The 14,537-nt window shown below is 46.8% G+C and overlaps 1 protein-coding gene across 6 annotated transcripts in view; it reads right to left on the reverse strand.

Annotated features, from left to right (window-relative positions):
• The window catches only part of LOC149358129 (serine/threonine-protein phosphatase 2B catalytic subunit 2-like), a 69,515-nt gene extending 55,521 nt beyond the window's left edge, over positions 1-13,994 (reverse strand). For 5 of the 6 annotated variants that reach the window (XM_089585054.1, XM_089585053.1, XM_089585052.1 and 2 more), the window contains exons 1-2: positions 13,809-13,994; positions 2,160-2,363 (exon numbers count right to left, since the gene is read on the reverse strand). In XM_089585054.1, the coding sequence (XP_089441180.1) occupies positions 2,160-2,363; positions 13,809-13,857 (253 nt within the window). In that variant the 5' untranslated portion in view covers positions 13,858-13,994. The remainder of the gene's footprint in view (positions 1-2,159; positions 2,364-13,808) is intronic. The other variant, XM_089585055.1, reaches the window with a different exon arrangement.
• Positions 13,995-14,537: the final 543 nt, after the last annotated feature.

Raw genomic sequence — 14,537 nt, forward strand, 5'->3', positions numbered from 1 at the left:
CACGTTTGGCTTCCACAAGCAAATACTGCTCTTTTCAATGAACTGGGGCTAACTTAGTCAAACAGTCAAAGTAAAGGAAACCTTGAGCAATATCAGTGATGTAACCTGCTTTGCAAAAAAAAAAAAAAATAAGGGCAGAGTGCCTACAACTGAGGCCAAAGATCTGAGTTCTCAGCAAGGGCAGTAAAACAAGTATGGCTTGGTCAAGCAAGGCTCACAATTGATTACGATTAACCTGAAAAGAAATCCATAATTTCAGAGACAAAGCTGCCTGGTGAACAGGGCATCAAAGCAAAAAGATGCATTAAGACTAAGAAATTTTTTACACCTAAAGATTAGAGAAACACAGGTTTGTACCAGCAGACCTGCTCTATCTCGCAACACTGTATTTATCCCTGGTAGGCCAAGCATGTTGGCTTCACTGCTCAGAAAAGGAACAAGTTTTGACTAAGTATTAACCTTTAAGAGAAGCTTCAAGATGCCCCTCTAGTGCACTCAATTTTACACTGACACTGTCCATAGCGCACACCCCCTTAGCCCCGCAACTCTGCAGGCATCCGAGTCGGTGATTCACCGCATGCGTCACCCCTGCTGACTAGACTGGACGGTTCAAGTTCAAGAGCCCCAGGAGTGACATGGGCAGCTCTGCGTGCATGTGCTCCTGCTTTGTTATCCACACAAGACGCGCTCATCAATCATATGGAGATGACAGCCAGTATAGTACTGCGAATGTGAATCAGCCAGGACAGTGCTGCAACAAAAGTTCCAGGGCTTCAGCCTCGGGACGCTTGTTATTCGCTCCTACTTGGAATGCCAAACGATTCAGAAGTCAGGCACTGTTACAGGCATACCCCTCTCCCCCCCGAGTAGCAAGTGTGCACACAGCAATTATTAGCAGGAGCACAGACCACAGCCTTTTTTCCAGGCCATTAACACAAACAGATACGAAATGCCACCAGAAAGCCACTCTACAATAGCTCAAAATTAAGCACAGAACTAAGAGGTTTGCAAAGAGGAACTTAAAAATGAGCGCAAATTTTCAAGGGGCTCAATCGAATTCGAATCAGATACTCTCAGTATTTGATTCGTATTCAATATGTGCCCTAAAAAAGATAAGACTGATGTATGATGCGGGTAAGCAGATTTTCTAAATTATCACAGCATGTAACACAGAGATAACCTGAAAACAAGTCTTTGTAAGCATGAGAGATGCACAAACTGCAATTCTTTTGGTTAAAAGCAAAAATAAAGTAAATAATTATTTCATATATTTTTCAAAGTGAGCCATATATTTCACCAACAGGTGACAGAACTGATGGACTGAATTACATCAAGCTATACATAAAATGTGCTCGAGATGCTACCTTCTTCGATGCTACTTGATTTCTTTCACAGCCATTAGAATGAGAAGCAATCATAAGGGAAAGTACATTCTGCTCCTAAGCTGACACTGTTGTCTATTTAGAGAATTCGGAACATGTCGGGACTATGTGAAACCAAAACCAAGAAAACAATGCTTTTTCTTTACTGAAAAAGTTGTGAGCAGGTTAGGACTATGAACACGTTAACACAGTGCCAATATGCATTGTAGTTGAAGGCCTGTAATTTTTGCTACGAGAAGGCAGTGAAATTGTCATTAGGGGCAATTTCATGCACATGTCTATATATCTGGAAGGCAGCTGTGACGGGAAGCGTGTTAGAGAGGAAACCTTTCTCTTTATGCGATAAAATTGGGAAAAGTATAAAGCAAGTCACGTGCTTTAGCCCACACAGTGCTGTTTCCAGCATACACGTCATCTTTTGAGCCACAGGTTTCAACTAAACCCCCTCTCAGCTAAAGTGTGATGTCCACAACTCTCGCAATCTGTAACACAACTGCGAAACTACTCAAGGTACTACAAGTTAATGAATGGTGCAGTACAATAGTACAGTACAAGTCTCCAAATTCAGCACCTGTTATGCCAAAAATAAAAAAAAAACACCATCGAAACAAAACCAAAAGTGCTAAAAATGCAAAAACTGTTCTTGTACCTTGAAATGCGGAGGGAGCTGCCAAACTACAAGACTGTATGTACCAGTGACTCTCCTCCACTAGTTGCTAACTGTTTGCAGTGTTCCCACTGAGCAGGCATGCACACAGAGGGCAGAAGAAGCCGTACCCGTGACGGGGGCCTCAATGTCGATCATGGTCTTCTCCTGGCGCAGCAGCGCAGCCCCTTCATTGATGATGCGCAGGGCGGCTGCCTCCTCAATGCGCCCCTCGAGCACAAAGTGCTGCTTCAGGGCCTCGATCCGTGGCTTGCCACTCTTTGCTTCAAACACCTCACTCAGGGTCAGCTTGTGGCTCGGCGGAAACGGCACACCTGCACGAGGGTCCAGACAGCAGCACTGGTCAGGCCTGTGCCCCATACGCACCAAGGCTCACCAACCACTCTGCACCACTGCCCAATCCGGTACAGAAGTTTACGAGCTCAAGGGTCGGAGTGTGTTACAGTTATGAGCAAAGGCTCCAGAGCTAGCACCTAGTTCACGACTAAGTGGCAACAATGCATGCACTCCTCGAGCTTCATTGTAAACCAGTGCAAGCTCGCTGCTTGATCTGAACAAAACAATTGCACGCCCATGCACTTTCCACTTCTAATCAGCACATGTGCACCCTTTTCGGTCATTATTTCATGCCCTGGAGGTGCCTACAACTGAGAGCAGACAGTTGGTACACCAAATCCGGAGAAAAAACCGCGCCCACCACCCCATGCAAAGCCTAATGCAAGAACCTTCCATAAGAGCATGAAGCAGATCCTTGCTACAGTAGAGACACCTGGGGCACAGAAGAAAATGGATCACTAGAACAGTGCCCATCCAGGCTTTAACCACCAAATGTGCAGGGGGCAAAACACATGCCTAGAACGACCGAACTGTGTGTTCCACAGCTCCCAAAGTTGCTGCGACCAGAGAGACAAAAATGGCAATGAAATCCTACGAGCTTAACTGCACATGCTTGCATCCAGACCATTTCTAACCAAATGTCGCTAGATATCGTGTGCTCAGCCCAAAACACGCCCGGAACGTGTTCTAGAGAAGCGTTTTGCCCTGTGTACTGCTGTAGACTATAGTCTGTCAAGTACTTTAAAGAGCCACGAGAGAGCATACAGAAATGGGCATGTCAGTTTATCAATACCAAAAAACCCACTACCACAGCACAGCTCGCATTTTTCACCCCTGCAAGATTCCACATTCCACAAAAAAGTTGTCACAGTAACTAGAATTATTGTTTTGCAACAAATTTTACAGCTCAAAATTATTTTTCAAAACCACACATTTCTTGGGGTCTTTTCATGCAATAAAACTCCTAGAAAAGGGGCCTGCTACATAGATATGTACTATTCTAGTTCAGTAGCTTTTCATCACTGTGAAGATCAAACTAGAAAAAATATCAGCCTTTTATCTTTCCTGGTTTTTCTAACAATGTGTTGAACATAACAAACAATGCCAAATTGAGATATACAGGGCGAAAGGCAAAAAAACATTTACCTGAATTTTTTTGCCAGAAACAGCATGCACCAAAACTTCTATTAATAGCCACAAGCCATGCAGTCTATAAATTTTACACTCCTTTACTTCAAAGTTTGCTTCCAAAGCCTTTGATCTGTTCTGCACATCACTGCGAGGTACTTTTGACGACAGACCGCCACACATATCATGATGCAGCATCCCGGTAAAAAGCCAAATGCCTTGGAATGTCATCGGGAATATCATAGCCTGTTAACTCTGGCCATTCCACAATCACTGAATTTAAGTGCTGTGCCTAGGATAGCAATTCAGAGAATGCCTTCCTTCAAATGCGCTTCTTCGGCGTGCGCTTTCAGGCTATGCACTCAAATGACTTTCTGGCATTTTGGGTTCGCTCGTCGAGACACTTCTTGAGAAGTTGCGACAGTGCTAGTTGCGACAGTGCTAGTTGCTGGAAAACAGAGTTGGCATCAAGAACTGATCAGTGCGAGCATTTACATACAAAAGGCTCATTCATCATTTGACTTTAGTCTGCACAGTAAAAGTTGCAGTCCTTCGAACATAGCACGTGACAGGCCATCACTATCTGCAGCAAATATGTGGAAATATTGGCTCAAACAGCCTTGCGCGTTTTCCAAATCTCCTGCCAAAAGCAAAAGAAGTGTTTCAAAGCAACCACACAATAGTGATGAATTGCTTTGGTTTATGGGGATTACCACCCCAAACCAACTCTGGCTATGAGGGACGCCATAATGGAGAGCTCCAGATAATTTAGACTACCCGGGGTTCAGTAACGTGCAATGAAATCGCACAGTACACGGGCCTCTAGCATTTCACCTCCACTGAAATGCGACCGCTGTGGCTGGAATAAAATCCGCATCTTTCAGGTCAGCAGCCGAGCACCATAACCACTGAGACACCATGGTGGCCTACACGCAGCTTCAATGGCCACCGAGTCAATAGATTACCGAAGGTACCATAGCACAGAGCACTATCGAGCTTTTGAGAGCTTTCAAGAATATCATGTCACCAGTTACACAAAAACATCTGCCAACTGATCACTAAAGAGTGCATGAGGGCTATTACACATCTGAAAACAAAGGAATTAAGGTTAAGCTTACTTTTAAAAATAAACATTGCATTAACTTTTCAGACACCTTTCAATTCAATTGCGACTGATTACCTCGAAGGCCCTGCACTTATAGTTTGCTTCACTCGATTTCCTCACCATTTAGCATGCTCTCTTCTCTAGACCACATGACTGACCATGCAGTTGAAATAACTTGCAATATCAAAAGACTTAAACGTCTCAGTGAGCCAGCGAAATCATGGCACAGGCCACCATCTAAAAGTGTGCTGTTCTCACCTATTTGTAGCTTCCACTGCAACGAAGACAAGTTATGACAGTCACTTCACTACATTGCTAGGTAGCTAGCTTAAGTATTGCCGTAAATGAAAGCGCTATCCAATATTTACTGCACTTCTAGCAAAATGCAATACCTGGACCATCCACACGTATTATTCCATAGCAGTCTAGGATAGAAGATGAAAGCAGAAACGCGAAGTAGGGATTTGACGCCAAGTGCCGGCGAGTACCCATCGGTGATACAATGGGTACAAGCTTCCCAAGGCCTCGTGTTTGGCTTATTCAGGGTGAAATGCTTGAGAAATGGGTCTTTGACCCCACCTTGAGCAAATGAAAATAACATATATGCCCTTGAGCCATAAAAGAAAATAGATGCCCTTGAGCCATAAAAATCACTACCATCATCGGAAATCTGAAGTACTCTAATTTGACCGAGAACAAAAGAAAACAACCTAAGCACCAGTAATTTAAGTAAAACTGTTTCATCTCACTAACCCCCAGCTCAGAAGCATGTATGCTTCCACCATTCACATTTCTTTCCCATGCCAAGTTACATCTGCAAGTGAGCTTCTTCCACCCTACGAGCAGCAGATTTTGGCTAACCAAAATGTTTCCTCAATACTTTCCAGCTTTTTCATATTTTTCCTATGCTAAGTTAGAGGCTTAGTGCAAGCAAGACATTTCTTTTAGTACGAAAACACTTCTAGCAGCACTACCCTGGTTTCAAGTGTGTGTCTGTGTGTGTGTAGGAGCTTATAAGTAGCAAGTGTAACTGGCTCACTGCGTCAGTGAACACCTCAATCATGCTATGAGTAGGTGGCAGCATCGACCTACAAATTGAGGCACCTTTTTTTTAAATTATGCACCTTTCCTTTTCTCAAAACAAGCAGAAGGTTTAGAAGAGTCTGTTGATTTTGAGGAAAGGAAAGGCACCCTGGGACACGTGAAACACGCTTTGAGATACGTGGCAGTACAGTCCACGTGCAAAAACCGTGCTCCTGCACAATACTTTATGCTTAGCAATGCTAAACCGCCAGCCATTTTTTTTTTATCACACTTCATAGCCTCAACTCGGAAGTAAAAATTTTAATCAAGACGTACTTTTGAAGCCAGCAGCAATTAGAAGCCCAGGGTTCGTTGTGCAAGTAACAGCAAATTGTAAATGATTTTATGCATGAATACGCAATGTTTCACACTTTCCCTTGATTAATTTGCAAAATAATTTAGCTAAAAATGCTACTTCCCCATGCTCACATTCCATGAACATATGACTTCACTACAATAAAAATGCCAGTTCTACAACTGCCGAGCCTGTTCATAGCAACATACTCTGGCTGCACTTGGCCTACGCCCATTCTATATACAAGGGGCATTCCAGTCAAACCAGGACTTTTCTTTCTTTTCAAAGTTAAAAGGGATTCTGCCACTTGTTCATTTACACACGGACACACCCTCACTCTTATTGCATGGTGGCCCAAAGTCTGTCTGAAACTGAAGTCATGAGCTGAACAAGACAGCGGAGCACACGGTGAGCGTGCATTTCAAACAGCTAGTTATGATGAAATTTCTTAAGAACAAAGGTGCAAAATCGTGTGAAAATCGCAGTAGGCTTCAGGCCCAGTATGACCCAGATATGCTCAGCCGCAGCAAAACATCTGAATGGTGCAAACGATTTAGAGAGGGTTGTACATCAGTGCAGGGTGACCACGGCTGCAGCGGCTTGGAGCCCAGTGCCACTGTTACTGAGAACACTGAATGCGTGGAGCACATGATCCTCGAAAATACTCATTACATGTCACGAACTTGCTCACAAGACTGATCTTTCTCTGGGAAGTTTGAACACTGTCATTCACAAACACCTTCAGTTCTGGAAAGTTGGTGCTCCTTAGGTGCCGAGGCAGCTTTGTGCTCAACCAGCACAGAAAACTGCACATCTCCCAATGTTTCAACAGTGAGGCCAGCCAGTCCTTGATCGGATCATCACATGTGATGAAACATGGCGCATCATTTCACCCCAGAGTCGAAACACGCATCAAAAGGTGGATGCATGTCAACTCGCCACCTCCCAAAAAGTACTGAAGTATTCTGTCTGCTGGAAAAATCACGGCCACCACATTTTCAGGGAGAGTGGTTGCACGGTTTGTGTGGATATCCTGCCTACTGGTGTGAAGATCAACAGTACCTGCTGTAGCCAGGTCCTGAGAGATGTGCATATAAGTGCTGAAGAAAAATCAGCTGGACTTTATCACCAAGGGAGTCCTGTTCGCCACCATAATGTGCATGCATCATTACAGGAACTGGGATGGGAGATACTGCCACACCCCACTTACAACCCTCTACAGCTCAGACCTCGCCCCAAGCGATTTCAAAATTTTGGGTCACCAAGAGAGTTCCTATGGGACAGTCGCTTCAGCTTTGATGACAAGGTGAAGCACATGGCCTGATCACGGCTGTGCTTCATTGACAAAGCTTTCTGCACTCCTGGCATCGGAGCGATGGTGAAACACTAGAAAAAGTATCAGCATAGCTGGGGAATACATCGAGAAATAAAGCCCATTTCTTGCATCTAAGAAAGTTTTACTGCTGCGAAAGATGAAAAGACTGACTTGAACACCCCTCATACGCAGTAAAGAACCTCAGTCTAGCGTGAAGCAGTCATGAGTAGGAACTTCTACAAATCAGTGTCACTGTAGAGCACCTGCGATTCAAACAAACAGGACAGATGCTGGCCTCAACTTTGAGAAAAATATCAAGGGGCCACTTCTGTAACACTCTGTTTTCCTTTCCTGTGGTCCTCTGTCCCTCCCGGTGACATAGGCCACAAGCTCGACACCAGCATGCAATTGGATGACCTAATGCTGCTGGGGCAGCAGGTGGTGCTTGCCAAGTAACAAAGAAAATACTTGGACTGTGCAAAATTAAGACTACACCAATCAGTACATAACATGAGTGCAGCGAAACATGCACGCAAATGCAATGGATGTATGCAGCCATTTTACTCTTGCTTCTCCTAGATACACTATAGGCTTTGATCATTACAGCTAACTTAACCTGGTTTCTTTGAGGCCCAATTCCAGCCATTACTTAATGCAGAACTCATCTATTACAAACGCTTCTCCTGTGATCTAAAATGAAAAGTGCCCCCATTGCATTGATTTCACAAGCAAGAAAAGCTGTAAAGCTGCAAGCACAGCAGGCCACTGGCCAAGCCCCAAACAAATAGACTGAAGACGTCGCAAAAGGATGCTGAAGGAGGTCAGGACATCGACACTCCTTTTGCAACTCGGAAAAGCTTACCCTCCTAACCTCCTTACTAAACATGAACAAAGCAAAAGGGGTGAAAAGGATGCCTATGTAATGGCACATTCCAATCGCCAATCTGGAACAAGTTTTCTTGGTCCGCGAAACTGACGGCCCTGTTTCAATGGGCACTTTGGATTCAGATCCAGAGTTCTGATAGGACCGTGACAGATATTTTGCTCCTTCGCAGATTCGGAGAGCTGCTCCAGATCGTCGATTGGAATATGCCCAAGAAACACAAATGGGCAGACCAGTCTGCCACATGAGGACAGAACCAACAAGTCGGTGTTTCTTAAGTAGAGGATTCCTCATTCGTACCAAACTACAAGCATTATCACCAAATTTTGCACCTCCCACCAATGAAACCTTTATTTGATCAGCGTTTTTTTAAATATTCGGGTGGGTGAGATGAGACGAGAAACAGCCGAGAGACAAAACTGCTCTCGGCAGCAAAGGAGCTATGGTAATGATGCATTCTTGAAAGCGAGTTAACACTGGGGTTTCTGTTAAAGCCAAAGCAAGGAAAAGTTGTAGCAGTAGTAGTACTAAGCAACTTTAGGACACTAACATCTAAGGAAAGGTACCACAGTGCCCCATGACAGTCCACTGTTGACAGTTATTACCAATTTCCTGAGCAAGAATAGTAAATGGGTATTTCGATCCATCCAGAATATGCACGTCGAAGTCCCATCACAGCCTAATTGCAACTAAAGAAAACTGGTAATAGTGACTACAAGGGCTGCATCAACCCAGTATTCAAGGCCACACAGCATAAAAAAACGACGTGAAGTGCCGGTGACCCACGATGCAGTGAACATGTTGATGTGCAACCATCACCAACATCACTAGGCAGTGCTGTATCCTGGGTACCAATGTAGGAGCTACTGCCAGTCCTTTGCATCACAATGACCAAATCTTCCATGTGTGACATATGCCCCCTTTCAATTCTCCCCACATCCACCAAACAGCATGCCTGTCGTGCTAGCCTGCAAGGGCCATGCACAGGGTTTTTGTGGACATTAAATGATAGGCGGCTTTCACAATTTCTTCGCAACACCGTCATTTAAGGAAGTAGACGCCCACTAGGACACAAAAGGCTTGCTGAAGGCTTTTTATGCATGACAAGAGACACACAGGCAAGTACCAAAGGCAAGCTATGCATAAAATATATTTGATTTTGATCCCGAAGTATGCAGGACTGAGAGTTTCTGACCTTCAGAACCTAATTCAAGTGGCATCAGCCTGATGCACAAAGGGGGCTCGGAAATATACCTGGAACCATACCTCTCCCGTGCTAAGTCACCTGTGCATGCGACTGGCATGCCCAGATGTGTAGGTGTGCCCAGCACTGACAGAGGCAGCTGCACCTGGTCCCTGCACACACTACTCAATCTAAGTTTCAGTCAAGAGGGTAGACTACTGCAAAGGTAATTTAAATTTATATTCATGCACCACACATACTGAGATTGAAGCTCTGCTGGACTAGAGTTGACCATGGAGGTGCTGTAAACACTGCCAACACAACTGCTCGACTGCACGAATGGCATCTGATTTACTACACTGAATTAAAAATACAAGATTAGCCTATATAAACATCACCGTCTAAGCAAAATTGCACTTGCCGAAGGAGCTGCACTAAGTAGCACAAACACTGCCACTAACATTAGCAAGATATGCCTCTCCAAAACTCGTGTTGTGCTTGTGCCGGCTGAAATGCGGAGGAAATGGAAACACAGATAGCAATAATAAAGCTGCTTTAGTCTTCATTGCAGCTCTGGTTGCTGGAAAACAATGAGAACCATGGACCTTTGTCATGTTTTCACTGTTTCCACCATTTTCACTATAACTGGCACTACCGATTCCCTCTGCTACGACTAAGCCTGACCATAAGGCTCTCCAGGCAAGGTTTTCAGCGACATATTTGACACAAAATCCTCCATGTGCGTAAAGTAAACCAAACAACTATTGTGAAAAAGGATAAGCTATGCAATTACTGTAGAATAGTTTTGTACAGCACACTCCTGGTTGCATTCAAACAGCTGTCCCGCTTTAATGCAGGCAGAATACTTAACTTGTGCAGTGTAAACTGCAGTCACTATGTAAGGCAGGAATCTCAAACAGCCTGTGAAATTCTACTGTGCAGCTTACATGGCCCTTTCCATTATACACCCTGCCCTTGGATTTTTTTTTCACAGCATAGTCCTGAGCTACCACAGAAGTAGGCATTTACAGTTATGACTAGTTTTATGGTTTATGGGAGTTCAACGTCCAAAAGCGACTCAGGCTAGGAGGGACGCCGTAGTGAAGGGCTCCGCAAATTTCGGCCACCTGGGGTTCTTTAATGTGCACTGACATTACACAGTACACGAGCCTCTAGAATTTCACCTCCATCAAAATTCAACTGCTGTGGCTGGGATCTAACCCCGTGTCTAGCAGCCGAGCAACATAACCATTGAGCCCCGCGGTGCCTCACAGTTCCACATATTTTTGTTGTTATTACTGTGTAACTCAGATTTGATGGCCAACATGCTGATGAACGGGAAGTATGAAGTGACCCACACCTTAATTTTTTTTAACATCTGAAGACGAACAAATAACCCTTTTTATTTCAGATCCTGTTTTTTTACAGTTCTCCATAGCGTTTACAGTACCACCACCTTTTTGGAACGTCTGCCTCACCTCTATCTACATTATGCTAAGTGAAGCCAGAAAGGTCTACGTGATAATGCAGCCTGATGAAAGTTCTGAAACTGGAGCATCATGAGCGCATAAACTGACAAATTTACAGCTTCTTAATGATACCGCTAAGCTGAATTAACGCTTTTGCTTCAGAAAATTAAACGAAAAGAAAGCAATTTGCAAAAACATGTCAGCATCGGCTTCAGTCCCAATTACCGCTCATAGCTCCCAAGTATGTCCATTTCAGTCAATCTACTCATTACTGAGCTTGTCCGACACTGTAGACCACATATGCAACTTCTGAATCTGGTTTTGTTTTCTTATTTATTGTTCTTTGTGGCAATACAGACCCAAGCAGTCCAGCTATGATTGTAGTAACAACCAATAGCAAGTCCACTTAAGGTACGCCCAGTCCGTGCTGCCGTCGCACGCAACGCGGCGAACGGACGGCGATGGCCGTTCGGCAACATCTGTCCTCCATCGTGCGCCTCTAACTTCGTTCGGAATGTGTAGCCTGGCCGCGACACCAGCTGTGCGCTGCCCACGCCGCAGGATAGGTGGGGAAACGCATACCTCTGCAACCGCGCGCTTTCCCACGCAGCACCGAGTAGGCGCACTTTCTCGGCAAGAGCGCGCCGCAGCGGCCCGTCATCGACCGGGCAAGGAAGGCTCTAAGCACGACCGCGCCGCCGCCAGACTCCCTTCCGTCGCGGGGGTCAGGCCGCGGGCTGAAGTCGAGTCTCGCGGCCGACAAGAGCGCCACCGTGGCAGGCAGCGCTGCAGCAAGTGCGTTCACGCAGAAGTCGCCTCGACTGTGGGCTGCTGCCCGAGGTGACGGTCATGAACTGCGGCCCAGCCAACGATCACAACTCAGCTGCCCGAGCCGGGCAGCCGGTGAGGAGCCGGACTCATAAGTGGCCGCTGAAAAAGAGCCCGAGCTTTGCTGGCTTGCGCCAGCACGCGTAGATGACAGTTCTAGCCCGGAGCCACACCGCAAACAGCACGCCACGGCCGGCATGCATCCTGCTGCGCAGATGGTTAGCAGCTAGCTATCAAGTGACAGTTCGAGCAGAATTCCATGCAGTTTATAATTGTTTACAAGGTGTGCGCGAAACGTAACTCATTTGTTCGGTACGGAAATCTTGCAGAACGAGTCCTGCTTCTCGTGGGCCTCTAGGAAGAAGCGAAATATCAAACAACAAGCACATACTGCTGAGCGCCATCAATAAAGCATTCCTTGTCGATATGCGGACAGCTACCGCCTGTTACACATCATCACAGCTGTTTAACGTCACCTCTGTAACGTGAATTTCCTGATCGACATGCAACGAGCAAATGTGCACATTCATTGCAATAAACCGGTCTTGCTTCCAACGCAAGTGAGTGGATCGCATCGCGTCTGAAGTGAATAGTGCTTAACGCCAGGTCGATAGTTGGAAACTCTTTCTGGTTGGCGTAAAAAAAAAAAAAGTGTGAGGTCTGATCTACCGGCGTGGCGTATGTGCGAGGCCATGTTGGTTTTGACATGGCTTCACACAAGCCGCCACTGCACTGGGGACGTCTATATTTGGTTAAATAGGGCACACTGACACTGCGTAAGGTACACGGTAATGTAATGGAACATTAAAACCTCAGCAAGGCGCAGTTTTAGGCAATCGTACGCCACACTTAGGCCGCCGCGAGCGCTGCCGTCGCTGGAGAAATGTTCGCCCGATTGGGTCTGTGGATGTGCGCTCCCACTGGTCTGGTCGCACGAATGTACCGACCGAGAATCTGCTCGTCTGTACAGGCACGGCCGGCGGCGAAATCGCGCGCGCAATGCGCCGACAACGACCTTGAACGCTCTTTTTCCTTGTTTCGTACTAACGACCCGGCCCCAGCGACGTTTGTAGCACACATCGACGACGATCGCGGTAGCACGGGTCCAAAATGGCAACCCATCGTCATCCCCTCCCCCTTCGTTCGGCAAAACCACCGTCGTGAGACTCCCTCCGAAGAGCTCTCGGAAAGCAGGCGAAAACGCGGCATTGTGTTCCTGCGGCGAGCGGACAACGGAGGTCGCGGCGGAAAACACGACCGCGACGTCCAATTTCAGCCTGAACTGGGAGCGGTTGCTAAAAACGCCCGAGGTCGACCCATGAGGCACTGCGCTTGAGCCCCTCCGGCTGCGAAACGACGCTGCTCGAGAGAAGCTCAGGCTCAGGGGAAACCCAAGCTTCCCTCACGAGCGCGAGATGCGTTCGGGAGGCAGCCGCTCGCAGCGTTTCTCCGGGGAACCTCGCGGAGAGCGCAGGCAGCCGACGCGTACGGCCAGCTCGAGCCGACTCTTCGGCGAAGCGATCCCGACACTCAAATTCAATGCCGCTTTACGCATACTACACGCAGACACCTCAGTGCAGACCTAAATAGAATCGCCCGCGAAGCCGCGACATGAAACCAGCTATGTGACAAGCCGAGAGGCCGAGGACAGCGAAGATGCCCTGGCGATGGTCACCAGAAACTGACGTAGCGCGATCCCAAACACGGACAGCCTTCCGCCAAAGGCCGCCGCACGGACGGATCTAGGGCGCGGCGCGGCGAAGGGGCAACAGGCAACAGTGGAGACCATGTCGCCGGACGCGAATTTCGGTGCAAAAACAGCGCTACGGCGACCGCGGCTTTCGATCAGCTGAGCTTGTTTAAAGGGTCGAGACCGGGAACGTTAGGCTTAAACGCCCGACGACCGGCCTGCATTCGCCAGGCGCCCTTCCGGACGTATTCCGTGCGCACGGATCATGCATCCGGATCAAATTCGTTCAGAAGGTTCACGAATTCGAGCACTGAAAGGTCAATCGGATACGCAGTGCATATTTAAAGGGGCTGCACCCGACAAAAATGGCGCCGGACTCTGCAAAAATCCTCGGCCGTCTGAGACCATGGACGCCCCTCAGTAGGGTAGATAAAAACGACTTACTTTTTACGACGCGTTCCGTCGTTGGTATTTTCGCGTTATTCGCCGACATGTTAATAATCCTAGGTGTTCACGTTACACGAAACACATACGGATGACAAGTATATCACTGCGATAAAGAAAGATCACACAACACTACGACGGCCACAAATGGCGTAAACAACAAACTCCTGTTTGCATGCTGCATTGCGCATAATTTTGCGCGCAGACTGAGAGGACCAATCGCGGCTCGGGAAAGCAGCGGAGGCGCCCCGTTCGCTGCTCACGGCGGAGGAGCGCGTTCATTGGGTGGCTCTGCTGACGTCAGTCAACCCGCAGTGTGTTCCTTCAATTTCAAACTTCGGAAAAGCAGATCCGCGATTTGAAGGAATTCTCAGGCCTTTGGCTGCTTCAAAATTTGCGCCGATTATACAAGGCGATTAGGGAATGTTATAAAGAAATGTAGCCAGCTACACTGAGCTCGTGCAAAGACTCAACGCTGTGTACGGCTCGCTCACGAAATGCCGCGGCAAGCTTCGTTCTCCAGGAGTTTTTGTTTTGATTCGAGCACGCCATAGTATCGTACCACCAAAGTTTCACACGTGCGCAGGTAAATCATAATTCTTAAAAACATTTTTAGTGCTTTTGTTATTTGAGCTTCCTTCAGTAAAAGTTGCAGCTCATAGCTTACGTTTTTTAGCCGGAATAGATGGCGCGCGTGCTCGCTTGCGCGGCAAATTTAAAAGCACTCAA

This window comes from Amblyomma mixtum, chromosome 3 (genome assembly GCF_055824585.1).
Source record: "Amblyomma mixtum isolate Tamu chromosome 3, ASM5582458v1, whole genome shotgun sequence".
NCBI lineage: Eukaryota > Metazoa > Arthropoda > Arachnida > Ixodida > Ixodidae > Amblyomma > Amblyomma mixtum.